This window comes from Pongo pygmaeus, chromosome 18, assembly GCF_028885625.2.
Source record: "Pongo pygmaeus isolate AG05252 chromosome 18, NHGRI_mPonPyg2-v2.0_pri, whole genome shotgun sequence".
NCBI classification, from domain to species: domain Eukaryota; kingdom Metazoa; phylum Chordata; class Mammalia; order Primates; family Hominidae; genus Pongo; species Pongo pygmaeus.
The window spans coordinates 79,063,529-79,080,007 of record NC_072391.2 but is presented as its reverse complement, the minus strand read 5'-3'; the positions used below and the strand labels follow the sequence as shown (position 1 = coordinate 79,080,007).

General features: G+C 47.3%; 1 protein-coding gene across 1 annotated transcript in view; it reads right to left on the bottom strand.

Annotated features, from left to right (window-relative positions):
• Nucleotides 1-16,479, bottom strand: part of PLCG2 (phospholipase C gamma 2) — a 177,324-nt gene that overhangs the window by 156,146 nt on the left and 4,699 nt on the right. The window contains exon 2 of the mRNA XM_054452853.2: nucleotides 14,287-14,526. Coding sequence (XP_054308828.1) covers nucleotides 14,287-14,479 — 193 coding nt within the window. The 5' untranslated portion in view covers nucleotides 14,480-14,526. The remainder of the gene's footprint in view (nucleotides 1-14,286; nucleotides 14,527-16,479) is intronic.

Below are 16,479 nucleotides of genomic sequence, written 5' to 3'. Positions count from 1 at the left end.
ATCATAAGCGGGAGCTGATCAATGAGAACACATGGACACAGGGAGGGGAACAACACACACCCGGGCCTGTTGGGGAGCAGGGGAAGGATGGAGGAGAGCATCAGAATAAATAGCTAATACATGTGGGGCTTAATATCTAGGTGATGGGCTAATAGGTGCAGCAAGCCACGATGGCAAATGCTGACGTATGTATCCGGCACATTCTGCACATGTATCCCAGAACTTACAATAAAAGCAAATTTAAACAATAATAATAGCAATATTAGCTCTTATTGAGTGCTTGGGATATTTGCCAGGTACTATGATACCCAAAGTGTGATATATAATTAACTCCCCTAATCCTCATGAGAGTCCAGTGTAATAGGTACCATTATTATCCTATTTTACAGATGAGTGCAATGAAAAGTTAAGTAACTTGTCCGTGGCCACAAATGTGATAAGTGGCATAGCCAAGATTTGAACCCAGGCAGTCAGACCCTGGATCCCTTTCTCTTGAGTATGTGGGGTTTGTCATATTATTTTTTAAACCAACATCGACATTTAAAATAGTTAATAACAGGCTGGGCTCAGTGGCTCACACCTGTAATCCCAGCACTTTGGGAGGCCAAGGTGGGTGGATCACGAGGTCAGGAGATCGAGACCATCCTGGCTAACACGGTGAAACCCCGTCTCTACTAAAAATACAAAAAAATTAGCCAGGTGTGGTGGCTGGCGCCTGTAGTCCCAGCTACTCGGGAGGTTGAGGCAAGAGAATGGCGTGAACCTCGGAGGCGGAGCTTGCACTGAGCCAAGATGGTGCCACTGCACCTGGGCAATAGAGCGAGACTCTGTCTCAAAAAAAAAAAAAAAAAAGTTAATAACGGGCTGGGCTCAGTGGCTTGCACCTGTAATCCCAGCACTTTGGGAGGCCAAAGTGGAAGGATCTCTTGAGGCCAGGAGTTCAAGGCTACAGTGACCTATGGTCACACCACTGCACACCAGCCTAGGTGACTGAGCAAGACCCTGCCTCAAAAAATTAATTAATTCGTTAACCAAAACAAATTAGTTAATTATAATACTAAGATGGTCACAATGTAGTACAAAATGAAAAAGGCATATTACTAAAGTACATTACGAAAGGGTCGCATGTTGTGAAAATGTCTTGTGAATAAATTTTTGTTGGACAAAAAGATTTGGAAGATGGTACACCAGGTGTTAACACCATCTCTCTGGGTGAGGGGGTAGCGGGAGCTAAGGGGTTGTTTTTCTCACCCAGAAGTAGGTTAAAATGCATCTGCTAATGAACGCATATTACTTCTATAATGAGGGGGAAGAAGCAGTTGTTTTAATTAGGAGAAATATGCAAGGCCAGAGGGAAGCAGCTCAGAGCTGTCTAAACAGGAAACTGGTGTAACGTTCACTCTGCGCCATGCTGGGCTTGGGCCCTTCTTGCCTCCCCAGGGACACAGGCCCTCCTTCAGTCATGCCACTGGCTGCTGTGGGGGCTTTTCCCACTGGTGGAGGCTGGTGGCAGGCCAGGGACAGCCTTGAGTGGCTGGAAGTGCTGGGGAGGGAGACACCTGGCCAGTGAAATCCAGCCCAAGCAGGAGCAGAGAAGACGCAGTGGGATCCCTGAAGTCCTGAGGCCGGGGAGGCCGGCCCCTCCTCCACCTCGTCTGAGCGCTGTGGGGTCTCCTCTTCCTGCTGCACATGCTCTCACCATGCTCTGCCTAATTTTGCTAGTTTCCATTCTACAAATTAGTAAGTTCCCATTTCCTTCTTTCTCAGAACAGAATCCTTCACACACACAGATACTTCACCTCCCAAAACTCACGCCTACCCGTGGCCACCAGCACAGCTTGTATAGATGAAAGCAGCACCTTACAGCTTCTTCCCAACAGTGCTGTGACAGAGGAGTGGCTCCCAGGCTGTGAAGTGGCATCATCACTGATTCTATTTCCAGAACTTCACCTTCACTCTGTCGACGCTCCTTCTCCAAGCCCAGGCCTTCCCAGCCTCCCAGAAGAGCTGGGCTGCTTTTATATCCAGGCTCAGGTCCAAGGGCACTTAACCCCAGAGGACCCCTAGCTGTGTGCTACAGAAGAGCAGGAGGACACCCCCTACACATGCGAGCTATGTCTCGGCCTGTCCCACGTCCCCCACGCAAACACAAATGCAGGCATCTGCTGCCTGAGGAGACATATGGCAGCATGGCTGGGAGGCACCCTGTGTTAAGTACATACTGGACATGTGACAATCACTTACAAACTGAATCCTCCCAGTGATCTGATGGGGTGAGCTCCACTATTACCCCATCCTATAGATAAGAAAACTGAGACTCAGGCCAGGCGCAGTGACTCACACCTGTAATCCCAACACTTTGGGAGGCCAATGCAGGCAGATCACTTGAGGTCAGAAGTTCAAGACCAGCCTGGCCAACATGATGGAACCCCATCTCTACTAAAAATACAAAAATTAGCCAGGCAAGGTGGAGGGTACCTGTAATCCCAGCTACTCGGGAGGCTGAGGCAGGATAATTGCTTGAACCCGGGAGGCAGAGGTTGCAGTGAACTGAAATTGTGCCACTGCACTCCAGCCTGGGGACAGAGTGAGACTCCATCTGTGCCACTGCACTCCAGCCTGGGGACAGAGTGAGACTCCATCTCAAGAAAAAAAGAAAAGAAAAAAGAAAACTGAGACTCAAAGAGGCCAAGTAGATTGCCTAAGGTCACATAGTCACTAAGTGCCAGGACCACGAGTGGAACCATGGTGTATGGTTAAAGAGGAAGTTGTCACAGAGGTGCCCTATCTCAACCCCAGATACTGCCATGGTTAGGAAGAAATGGGAAGTCCAAGGCTGAAAGGGGCAGCCAGGGCCTTTTCCTGATTCATTTGTTAACCAGGTATCTGAGGAGCACCAGCCACAGGCCAGATATGGGCCAGGTGCTGGGAAGTCCCCCTGATGAGCAGAGCAGACAGGGTCCCTGGCCTCCCAGCACTCTTAGTCTGTGGGTCAGGACTACCGAAGGCCTGGCCCCAAGATCGGACCTTGCATGAAAGCAGGAAAAGTCAACCCCAGGATTTCTGATTTCAACCCCAAACTGCACAGCACCTAAGTCTCTCCCAAGACAAATCAAGACAAATAATCTTGCGAGCCTGGTATGCAAAAACCCGTGTTTATATCTAAGACTAGGGAGCAGGTAGTGGAGATAATTTTTTTTTTTCAAAAATGATTTACCGAGGGACATCTTTAACTAGATCCCTCCCCCAACTCAGCACAATCCCTAAGATGTTGGACCTGCACTGACTTGTCAGGAACTCCAAATATACCTGCATTCCCAGAACTTGGTGCTATTTCGAGGGACAAATGCTGCCTCCCTCATTTACCCACTACGCTGTATTCCCTCTTAAACCCTCAGGGCCCAGGCCAGAACCAACGCAGCTAGAAAATAACATGACACGTGGAAGAAAGCAAGGCCTCTTAAATTCCGTTATGACAAACCACAACCCATCCATAGTATCAGTGGCCAAATGGATAGGTCAATCCCTGTACTCACCCCGTTGCCCTCAGGCCCCTGTTACATGAGAGTACATTTGTGTGTTAGGCCTGCCACTCATGAAATACCAAAAATTGGGTGGCTGAAACAACAGAAATTTGTCTCACAGTTCTGGAGACCAGAAGTCCAAAATCAAAATGTTGGCGAGGCTGGTTTCTCCTGAGGGAGAATCCCTAGTGTTCCTTGGCTTGCAGATGCATGTCTCAGATTTCTGTATCTGTCTTCACGTGGCCTTCTCTCCCTGTGTCTCTCTCTCCTCTTCTCATAAGGAAACCAGTCATATTGGATTAGGGCCCACTCTATTCCATTATGATTTCATCTCAACTAATTACATCTGCAAAGACCCTCTTTCCAAATAAGATCACATTCTGAGTATGGGGATTAGGACCTTGACATATGAAATTGGTAAGGACAATTCAATCCATAACAGGCACCCACCACTGCCCACAGCCCAGAAGGAGCCAGACGATGTCCTCTTACAGGAGACCACCTCCAATCCATCCCCATGCCCAGGCAAGGCTGGCCATGCCAAAGGATACTGATCTCCAAAGCAGCCTGCTCATGTGCGCTGGCTTCAAAAGGCACGGCCCATAGGAGGCCTCTCTCTCAGGAGTCCATCCTTGGGAGGTCGCAAAACCAAAGCTGTCACTGACGTGGCAGCAACAGAAAAAACCAAGGTTTGGAGATAGTCTGTGCTGGGGAGGGGAGGGCCATATCTGTGAGAGAAACCCAAGAGGGAAGATGAGGCTGTCTAACAGACATCACCATCAGCAGCTCTAGTTACAGACAGGAAAGTCCTCAGTGCCAATAGCTCACCACTTCCCTTTCCATGCAGCCCAGAGACGAGACTGTTCATTCTCCTGGATTCCTACAAGACCCCCAAACCCCTACAATCATCCTACTTATCAGCCTTCACTGGGGCACCTAGAGCTGCCTCTGTACCCTCCAAAATTAGGGGTTGCAGAAAAGCCTGGAAGGATGCCCCCCAATTTAGGTCCTGTTCTTCTAGCATATGGCTAGGGCATGTTTCCCAGCATCCTTTGCACTTGGTCACATGCCAAATTCTGTTCAATAGAAGGTGGGAGGGGGCCGGGCACAGTGGCCCATGCCTGTGATCCCAGCAATTTGGGAGGCCAAAGCAGGAGGATCACTTGATCCCAGGAGTTCAAGGCTGCAGTGAGCTGTGATCACACCACTGTACTCCAGCCTGGGCAATAAGCGAGACCCTGCCTCCTGGGGGGATAAAAAAAAAACCAGGTGGGAGGAAAAAGGTACATCCATTTCAGGTATGGCCCATAGAAACCTCCAACCTCCTGAGCCATCCTCCACTCTTCCTCTTCCTCCATGCAGTGGTCAGACAAAGGATCCTGTGGTAGCCTCCAACACCTTTGGAGATGATAGCACAGAGTCCCACTGTGATCAGACAGCAGAGTCCCACCCCCAATCCCACTGGATCATGATTTGAGTGAGTGAGAGATAAACTTACAGGAAGAAATAACTTGTTACTGCAGTTAGGCTACCTTCACTAATAGGAAAGCTTTGTTGCTATGCCCTATGCCAGAATGCTCTCCCCACAGAGCTTCCCATGGCTCCCTCCTTCTCACCCTCCAAGTCTCAGCTCAAACATCACCTCTACAGAGAGGCCACCCTGAGGCCTTCCCCAGCTAAGCCAGTGCTCCTGGCTAATGATTCCTTATTACAGTACCCTGTTCCTTTCCTTCCTAGCGTCCATCACGATCCAACATGATTGAATGTGTTAGTCTGGCTTTTTCTGCTTTTCCTACAAGATTGTAAGATCCTCTAGGGATCTTCACGGTCCTGTTCACTACTTTATCCCCAGTGACAAGCACATTGCCCAACAGACATCAGGTCCTCTTTGAGTATTTGCTAAATCAACAAAGGAACAAATTCTAAGAACATTCTAAGGTTGTCATCCAGGATAGAAGACAACTCTTGAAAACAAGACAAGCAATTCCTCAACTATTCAGCATAAGAGAAGGGCTATAGCACCATCAAAAATAAAAATGTCAACTCTACTTTTCACACTGGCAGGCTCCAATGTGGAGGACACATACCCCAGGGGGAGCAGGACAATCCATTGGGTGCAGGAAGGAAAATTCTCATATAAATGGAAGATGTAGTATTTATCCCATCCTTTCTACAATGTCATCTTGCCTTTATGCTGGATGATGATGATAATGATGACATCAACGACAGCAAGAGCAAAAAATACTTAAGCACATCCTCTGTGCCAGATACTACTGAAGCATTTTACATATATCACTTCATTTACTTATCACAAGAGTCTTATGGGGTGTGTTCTTCAATTATTCTCATTTTATAGATGAGGAAACGGAGGCCCAAAGAGGTGAGATGAGAGACCCAAGGTCACGCCCCTACCAAGTGGCAGGACCGGGATTTGATGGCCCTTCTTTACACCATCACCGCATACCACTAACTGAAAGGCAAATAAGTTTAAGGACACTTCAGGCATTGGTTGGGTCTTATTTCTGATGAGATGCTTCATTGCAGGGGCTTGGGGACCACCCTCAGACAATGGATTTCTTCTTAGGAGATGCCAGTGAGAAAATAATTCATTTATTAGTAGTAGTAGTAGTAATTTCACATTTATTTCAAAAACGTTTTGATAAAATAACAACTTTCAAAAATATTCATTTTTTCCATGAAAAGAAGCCCAAGAGTGGATTTCAGGATGAGCCAAAATACAGTGAACTCTCACTTCAGCACCCTTGTCCCCATCAGCCCTTTTCCAGGCTGTGTTTGTGGTTTTTTCCTAGCATCTCCCCACTAATCCAGTGCCTCTAGGATGAGCAGCGAGTGTCCTTTCTCTTGGTACCCCCAGCACCTGGCAGAGCAAGTCCTCTGCACACATAAGGAATTCACGTGTTTCCGTCCTGCTGTCACAAAGAAAGTCTAAACGAAGCTGCCATTCTTTGGTCTCAGGCAGGGTGTTTATGACACACAGAACTGATACATCTTTGAGATCATTTAGGAGAAGAAAACAACACACAGCAGGAAAAAGACTTGAGACTGAGAGTGGGAAGAACAAGTTCAAATTGTAGCTCTGCCCTTTCCTAAACTTGGGCATGTCACCTCATCTCCCCAAGACTCAATCTCTTTATGAATAAAGCAGGGATAGCTCCCCCTTCACTGGACCACTGTGGGGATTAAGGAGTTATCTTTGATGTGCCTTCACAGAGACTAGGACACAGTGAGCATTCATTAGAAGAGGCTCTCATCAATGGTATCACTATTATCATTATTAAGTGGGAACCCCAAGAACCTAATACCAAGGAAACAGACAGCTCATATGTTTGAGAATCTGTCACTCATGGGCAGCCACCACTTGCTAAAAATAAGCAGACAGAGAAAATATGCCTAAGCAAAAGTGAAAATGTCAGGATAAAAAGCCTATTCAGTTGAGAAGGACCATCCAGGCCCTCGAAGGGGCCCATCACCACAGCTGACCCTAAAATTCCAGACCCACAAACAGATGGTACCACATCAGCTCCTGAAATAAAATCCAAGCCTTTCAAATGGACAAGATGCAAGAGGACACCTAAGGCTCAACTCAGAAAGGCCCCAGAGCAGACCCCTTTCCACCTGAAGACTGCTCAACTGGGTCCCTCAGAAACAAAGGAAAACCAACATGCCCAACAGTGCCACAAGCTCCCTCCCTACATTCAGAGACAACCGGCTCCTTAACTCTATGCAGAAGGCTGGGGATGGAAGGAATCCCAGCACCATCTTATCCAACACTCCTGGAAAGCAATAGGGAACCTGGAGGCCAGGAAGTGAGGTGGTGTGCTTCAGAATCAGTCTTCTCCAGCAGAGGCCAGGCCTTGGGGGTCCTCACCAAGGGGCCTTTTTTTCTTTCTGGTCTTATCGTATTAAGTTTTGATTATGCAATATTTCCCACATCTTAAAAAGTACTTACAATAAAATCCATTTAATTCTCACCCAATAAGATAGAAACTACTATTATCTCACTTGACAGATATGGAAACTGAGGCACAGAAATACAACAAAAGAATTAGCTTCCAGTCACACTTCTAGTAAGTGGCTGATATGGTCTGGCTGTGTCTCCACCCAAATCTCATCTTAAATTGTCGTTCCCATAATCCTCATGTGTCGTGGGAGGGACCCAGTGGGAGGTAATTGAATCATGGGGCCGGTTACCTCCATGCTGTTCTCATGATAGTGAGTAAATTCTCATGAGGGCTGATAGTTTTACAAGGGGCTTCCCCCTTCACTCAGCTCTCCTTCTACTTGGTGCCACCATGCAAAGAAGACTTCTCCTTCCACCATGATTGTAAGTTTCCTGAGGCCTCCCCAGCCATATTGTGAGTCAATTAAACCTCTTTCCTTTATAAGTTACTCAGTCTTGGGTATGGTTTTTTTTGTTTGTTTGTTTTTGTTTGTTTGTTTTGAGACAGAGCCTTGCTCTGTCACCCAGGCTGGAGTGCAGTGGTGCAATCTTGGCTCACTGCAGCCTCCACCTTCCAGATTCAAGCAATTCTCTGACTCAGCCTTCCAAGAAGCTGAGACAACAGGCGTGTGCCACTACAGCCAGCTAAGTTTCATATTTTTAGTAGAGATGGGGTTTCACCATGTTGGCCAGGCTGGTCTCAAACTCCTGACCCCAGAGGATCCATTCGCCTTGGCCTCCCAAAGTCCTGGGATTACAGGTGTGAGCTACTGCACCCAGGCTGGAATATGTCTCTATTAGCAGCGTAAGAATGGACTAATACAGTGGCAGAGCAGTGACTTGCATCACAAATCGGGATTCAGAGCCGACATGTTCATATGGGAGCTTGGCTGCTGGTGGCCACCATCAGTTACTGCCTACTGTCGATGTGCATGCCATTCCTTCTCTAAGAAAGAAATTTCCTTTCCTTGAAGCTGAGCTAGGCTTACTGATCTGAGTTGGTGCAAGTGATGTCCTGGGATTTATGAGGCTGTTGTAAGAATCCTGTAGCTTCTGCCTGGGACTCTTCTGCCTGAGACCACCACATGGTAGATGTTTGGTCAATAGCCCCAGTTAAAGCTGGATGCAGTGGTTCATGCCTGTAATCCCAGCACTTTGGGAGGCCAGGGTGGGCAGATCACGAGAGGTCAGGAGCCCAAGACCAGCCTGGCCAACAAGGTGAAAGCCCATCTCTACTAAAAATACAAAAATTAGCTGCATGTGATGGTACAAACCTGTAATCCCAGCTACTCAGTGGGCTGAGGTGGGAGAATAGCTTGAACCTAGGAGGTAGAGGTTGCAGTGAGCCGAGGCTGCACCACTGCACTCCAGCCTGGGTGACAGATTCCATCTCAAAAACAAACAAACAAAAAATAATCCCAGCTAAGCCCAGTCTTCCAGCCATCGCCATTAAGTTACCAGATGTGTAAGTGAAGACTCTGGAACCTTCCAGGCGAGGTGACACCAAATGACCTCAGTCCAGGCTACAAACAGTAGAAGAATCGCCCAGCTGAGCCCTTCCCACATCTATGACCCACAAATCTACTTGTTTATATTACATGACACCCATTAATCCCACAGGATCAGGGCAGCCATCCCTGTTAACTGTCTAGCAAATCTCTCTCAACTCTACCCAAGCAGCTCCTCCACAATGAGCCCTCCCCATTCCTTACCACCTCCCCCACACCCAAATGGACAAAAGCCTTCCCTCCTCACACCATATCCAGTGAAAACTCCCACTATGGTACTAAGCACACAATCTTGCAAGGGCAAGTTTCAGTCTGTCTCCCCCTCTTGCAAGCTGGGACTCCATCCTTCCCCCACCCCCGCAGAGTTTAGCACTCAATATGATGGCAAACATGTGCTGAACAAATGAGAACGTTCCATCAAAACAGGGTTCAGAGGAAAACCCTATTTACCCCGTGACATTTTATTGTTGTGAGCAAAGCAAACATATGACTCTAGAGCAGTTTCTCAACCCCTGCACCACTGACATATTTGCTGGATCACTCTGTGGTGGGGACTGTCTTTTGCACTGCAGAACGTTTAGCAGCCTCTCTGGCCTCTACACACTGGATGCCAGTAGCACCCTGTATCCCAGGTGAGAAAATCAAACACGTCTCCAGACACTGACAAATGCCCCCTACCCTGGAGTAGGGAGGGGGAGGCAAAAATCACCCTGGTTGAGAACCACACGCTACTTTAGACAGTAGGACCCAGGTGTTTTACCCAGGGCTGCACGGGGATTGTAATACCTGCCCAAAAGTCACACACCATTTGCCAACTATTCCAAAACCACGTGCCGGTGTTTCCTCTTGTGTGCGCCTGCCCCTGCAGACCCCAAAGTAACCAGCAAGTTCCTGCTAACCAGAACCCCGTGAGGGAATTGCCAGACCTGGGAGTTCTTCTTGAGATAAAACGTCACCCTTCTCAGCAGGAGACTGAGCGGTGACACTGACAGTCCCCACCCAGGGCCTGAAGGCCTGCCCTCTCAAGGTGTGAGGGAGAAGCACCATTTCTAAGCTCTTCACACATAATTGGCTCTCCGTGTCACTTTACCAACACCATCATCGCAAACAGGACCTCCACTGCATGCTCAAAGATGCAAATCCAATCACGTCGTCCCTCTTCTGAAAACCTGAGAATGGACCCTACTCCCCTCCAGTCCAAACCCCTAAGGAAGACTACATAGGCTGGACTCCACTAGTTAGCAGCAACACCAAACATCCTGACAGTGGTGGTTCCCAACAACTGAGTGCCTGTCACATGCTACGAATTCAGCCAAGCCTCTCTGATGCATCTTCTCATTTGCTTCTTCCCAACCATGACCCTGTGGGGTAGACACCAATGTTATTTCCATTCCACAGATAAGGGAATTAAAGTTCAGAGAGTGGAGGTAACTTGCCCAAGATCACACAGCAAAGCTCATCCAATGGCACTGGAAGTCAAGCCCCACACTGCTCATACCTAATAAAGCAACATAGGTTCCATGGAGATTTGAATCCAATTTAATAACTGATGTATCTCTAGTGCCTAGGGCAGTGCCTACAGTAGGCATTCAAATGGCAGAGGGGGGCAAAGGAGAGGGGCAAAGGTGGGAAGGGAAGGAGAAAGAAAGGGAAAGTGGGAGGGAGAAGAGGAGGGAGAAGAGGAGGGAGAAGAGGGGGCAGGGGGAAGAAGGGCAGTGTCTCTCCAGCGGCATATGTGTGAAACCTGCCTAGTTACCAGACCATATGGGGGACTTATTATAATAATACGCCCCAGCCAAAGTGGTGAAATATCATCATTCTTGGTCTCTCCAGGGAGAAAGAAGAAGGAAACAAAGAGGCTGAACAGATTTAAAAAAAAAAAAAAAAAGAATGAATTGAGGCCAGGCATGGTAGTTCCTGTCTGTAATCCCAGCACTTTGGGAGACCAAGGTGGGAGGATCGCTTGAGGCCAGGAGTTGGAGACCAGCCTGGGCAACATAGCAAGACCCTATGTACACAAAAGTTAAAATATCAGCCAGGCATGGTGGCGTTCACCTGTAGTCTCAGCTACCTGGGAGAATGGGCAGGAGGATCACTTGAGCCCAGGAGTTCATGACAATAGTGAACCATGATCAGGCCATTGCACTCTAGCCTGGGCAACAGAGCAAGACCCTGTCTCTAAAACAGAGAGCGAGAGAGCGCACCTGCATAAGTGAGTGAAATGGTATTACTTAGCAGAAGGGGAGAATGACAGGGCATAGATTTCAAGCCAAAATCCTGTCTCATGCCCATCAGAATGAGCTTCAGAGGAAGGTTCCAATACCCTCTACTTTCTTTTTTATATATATTTATTTTATTTTAAGTTCCAGTATACATGTGCAGAACGTTCAGGTTTGTTACATAGGTGTATACACATGCCATGGTAATACCCTATGCTTTCAAGATCCCCCCTGGGTGTTTCTGATGGCAGCTAGGCTTGGGATGGGCAAGTTGAGAAGAGAAAGGAACAACCCGCAGTCCACTCTCAACATGGCCCACTTGTATTTACCAACAGCACCAACCCTCTCACCCCTGTGGGGGAAGGGAGGGTGGCCACCCCAGTTGCAACAGGTTTCTGGGCCACCAGGGGATGGAGCCGGCCAATGCAAACAGTCGAGAAGGAAGATGGCCACCTCCACAAGGGCAGTTTCAAAGCAGGGCTCTGGGTCTGTGCCACAAGAGACCCACTTGGCTCCGAAACCAGGAGAAGCCTTTCAGAAAGCAGTTTGATCACACTCATGATAGTATACATCAAATTAAGGATGACACCAAGCTACCAAAGTCTACCTGTGGATGGCCAAGTTTAGCAGCCATGCAGCATAGATGACGGTGCAGACAAGAGGTACTTTTACACCTTGTGGCTGAAACATACAGTGGGGCAACCTCTTTTGCAGGGTGCTGCCAAATTTCCCTTTAACGTTAAAATATGCCATACCCCCATCCTGGCTAACACAGTGAAACCCCATCTCTACTAAAAATACAAAAAATTAGCCGGGCGTGGTGGCGGGCACCTGCAGTCCCAACTACTTGGGAGGCTGAGGCAGGAGAATGGCGTGAATCCGGGAGGTGGAGCTTGCAGTGAGCCGAGATTGTACTACTGCACTCCAGCCTGGGCAACAGAGCAAGACTAAAAAATATATATATATATGCCATACCCTTCAGCTCAGAAATAAATCTCCAGGAAGCTGTCCTTCAGATATACCCATACATACAAATGAAGAATAATGCAACGATCACCCTTTTCTACCACTGGAGGGAATATAAATGGTGCAGCCACTTTGGAAAACAGTCTGACAGTTCCTAAAATGATGAAACTGAGTTAGCATATGACCCAGCAATTCCACTCCTAGGTATATACCCAAAAGAAATAAAAACAGACATCCACACAAAAACTTGTAGAGAAACATTCTTAGCAGCACTATTTATATTGGCCAAAAGGTGGCAACAACCCAAGTGTCCATCAACAGATGATTGAATAAACTGTGGAACATCCATACAATGTATCATGATTCTGCCACAAAAAGGGAAATTTCTGATCCATGCAACAAAGTGGATGAACCTTGAAAAATGCTGAGTCAAAGAAGCCAGTCACAAAAGCCCACATATATATGATCCATTTCTATGAAATGTCCAGAACAGAGAGGTTTATAGAAACAGAATTAAATTTAATGGTTGTTTACGCCTGGTAGGGAGGATGAGGGGATAGGGTGATTGTGAAAGGTATGGAGTTTCATCTTGAGGTGATATAAATGTTCTACATTTGATTGTAGTGGGCTTGCACATATATATAAATATACTAAAACCACCACACTACACATGCTGCATACAATGGGTGAATTCTATGTATACTATGTGAATTATGTCTCAATAAAACTATTATTTAAAAAAAACAAAAAGAGTACAAGGCTGGGTGAGGTGGCTCATGCCTGTAATCCCAGTGCTTTTGGAGGCCAAGGAGGGAGGATCACTTGAGCACAGGAATTTGAGACAAGCCTGGACATAGTGAGATCCCATCTCTTAAAAAAAAAAAAAAAATTAAATTATCCAGGCATGGCAGTGCATTCCCATGGTCCCAGCTACTTGGGAGACTGAGGCAGGAAGATCACTTGAGCCCAGGGGGCTGAGGCTGCAGTGAGCCATGATCATGCCATTGCACTCCAGCCTGGGTAACAGAAAGAGACTGTCTCAAAAAAATTAATTTTTTTCTAAAAAAAAGAGTACAGTGATAGTCACTTCGACTAATAACAAAAGCCTGCAAATAGCACGAAATGCCCCTCTCTGGAGTTAAACTGTTACATTGAGGCCTGTGCCATTATATGTCATGTGTCCAAGAAAGAATGAGATCAATGTGTGCTGATAAGAAACCACCGCCAACATCATTATTAATTAACAAAAAGAAGTCAAGGTGCAGAAGTGTACAAGAGTTCCCAATTGTTTTTTTTTTTTTTTTTTAACCCACACATTATGCAAGCATAGACTATTTTGGAAGATAAAAGTAATTGGTAATGAGCTTGCCTCAGTAGCATGGGTTAGGGGCTGGGGAGGAGAAATATTTGAGTTGACTCCTTAACCCCCAGGAATATATATTTCAATTAAAAACTAGTTAATTTAAAAACACAAATTAGAGCAAATCTTTGCAACTGAAAATTGCTTAAGTGCATTTACTCTATTTGTTAAAAACAGTCTTAGAAACCTTAGGATCTGAACCAGTCGCCCAATCTAAAGGAGGTAGGGGAGGAGGGACACCTCTACCAGGACCAGACCTGCATTTGAAAGCTATAAAACATTCAACAACTCACTCTCCCTGCTTGGAGACTAAAGCAAAGGCCCCTCACTGCTATGGTGTGCAGTAAAACATGGTAGCATTTGGCGACCAAGCTATGAGTTTCAGCAGGCTTGGGCTAGTTCGCCCGTAAGAGGACAGACGACTCGACCAGTTGTGGGAACCAGACGATCCCTGATGCTGTCAGACAGGACACAGAACCACCAGGCAAGGAGAGCTGCCTGAATGCCATTTCCAAGTTGGCTGACCTCAGCTTCGGTTATTTCACCAGTTTTCCCGGCTGAACTTCCTCCACCTGGTGTAAACCTCATCAGAGATCCATACAAACTGGCAATGCTTTCATTTTAAGAAGAATAAAAGAACACACCAAATCAACAACAATCACAGTAACGACAAGATAGGAAGGTGGACAGGTGCTCAGGCCAGGGCCCCAGAGGACAGGCCACACTGCCCCACCCAGTGAGTACTCACAGAAGCCCTCGATCTTGTCAGCGGTCTTGCTCCAGGCCACCTGCCGCGTCTCCATGATCACCTGGACGGTCCTCCGCTCAGGGGTGGACTTGCGGAAGCTGAACACAGTCATCACCGTCCCCAGCTCCAGGGCTCTCTTGATCTGGCTCTTCTCATATTCCGCAAGGGAATCCACACTGACCATGGTGGACATTGTTGGCCACTCCAGGGAGAAGGAAGGAATCGGGAGAAATCAGGAGGCTGAAAGGGCAGAATTAAAGAGTGAACTGATTTTAGTACTGAAAGGGGTTTAGTTAACAGGGCATGAACTTCAGGAACCAAAATCCTGTCTCATGTCAATCAGGATGAGTTTTAGGAGAAGGTTCTAGTGGCAAAGCATCGCTGGCCACTCAGAGAGCTAAGGCAGGACACAAAGGTTTAAATGGAAACTGAAGTGTGAGAAGAGCCCCTGACCTCAAGGACCCAACCGTTACCTGGGCTTTGAATAACCAAATCACCTGACCTGGCAGTGAGCCCCCTCTCTCTCCACCCACTCTTATCCTAAAGAATATTTGAATGGCCAAAGCAGCCCAGCCTGGCTCCCACCTCTCACCCCTGATCTCCAACATCCTTCTCTATCCCATCTAGAGATTTCTAACCATCTCTTTATTCCTGAGCAAAATTAAGAACAACAACAACAAAAAATGAAATAAACGAAAAACAAACCAAACCTTCACAATCGTCCGACTTTGGGAAACGGTTCCTCTGCATAGAAATGAGGATGAAAGGCAGGAAATGTCAGGTCTTGGCAGTTTCAAGTTCAAACCCTAGAAAAGGTTCCTGCTGACTGTGTGGCTCTGGGTAGAGTGCTTGACCTCTCTGTCCCTCAGTTTTAGCCTTTTTAAAATGGGAGTGTTCAGAAATGCCCCAGTGAAGCACCTGGGGTGACGGCCAGCACCTAGCAGGTGTCCTTGATTGCTGTTTATGCTCGTGGGTGGTCAGTGTCAGAGAGGTGCTTGGGCCCAAAATCTTGGAGGAATCTTTGTGTGGGCTCTCTCACGACCACTTCCAATGCATCTCAAACTTTCGCCGGCTCCTCCTAGGATCTCATACTTGAACTATTCTAATTCCGGTCTCCCCACTTCTTCCCTGACCTGCTAGGGTCAATTCTCAGATTTTTAGAACATGAATCAAATCATGTCACTCCTCCACTCAAAATCCCGTAGTCGCTCCATGAGCCCTCACTCTGTACCATTCCCTTATTCTGCCTCCCAAATCCTCGGAAACACATTGCCTGCCCTCAAAACAGGACTTAGAGTGAAGGGGCTCCCCAAGCCCTGGAGCTGAACCACCAGGAACCCCCCTTGCCAGCTAGGCTGCAGCCACTACAAGAAGTCACTTAGATCCTCTGGGCTCATTTCCAACCCCATAAAAGAAAGTAACAGTATTCACCATCTAAATGTTTTTGTAAGGCTTAAACAAGATAATGTATCTCAGGCCCTTAAAACAATGATACAAAGTCAGCACTCCTTAGATTAAGCTATTGTTAAAATTACCATTATTTGTTCTGTTTCTTATCTCCTCCTTTCCCTCCAAGTCCCTGTAGGTGCCTGGAGTTGTTACTCTGTAGCTCTCAAGGTTACAGAGTAGCACTAGAGAGACCTTTCCAGGATCCAAAGAAGGAGGAGTGAGAGGCTGGTGTTCAGCCAGGGCTTTCTGTGCTTCCAGCCGGGCTCAGCCTTCTGCCAAGCTGCTCTAAATCTGTGCCTCAGTTCCCTCATCTGTAAAATGGAGGTTAAATGCCCACAAGGGGCAGCTGGGAAGACAAAAAGCTACAATGTATGCACAGCCTGCAGCATTTAGCAGGGTCTCAGTTAACATTAATCAGCCATTGGGGAAGGCATTAATCAAATGTCAACTCTATGCCAGGCACTGAGCTGGGGACTAGGATGCAAATGAGGGGAATGGGGAGGGGCCCAGGATTTGCCCTTTGCCCCCACCTCCCTCTACTGCACACCCATACCAAAGGGACCTCCTCGGTCAGCCATGCCAGCAGCAGGAGATAATTACACCTGCTCTCTGCCCATGTGGAAACAGACTAATCAACTGAGAATTCTAATGTAGTTACAAGTGCAGCAGCAGACGCATGCATTGGGGGCGTGGCAGGCAGAGAGCAGCAAGAAGGGCCCCTAAATTTAATCTGGAGTGGGGCTA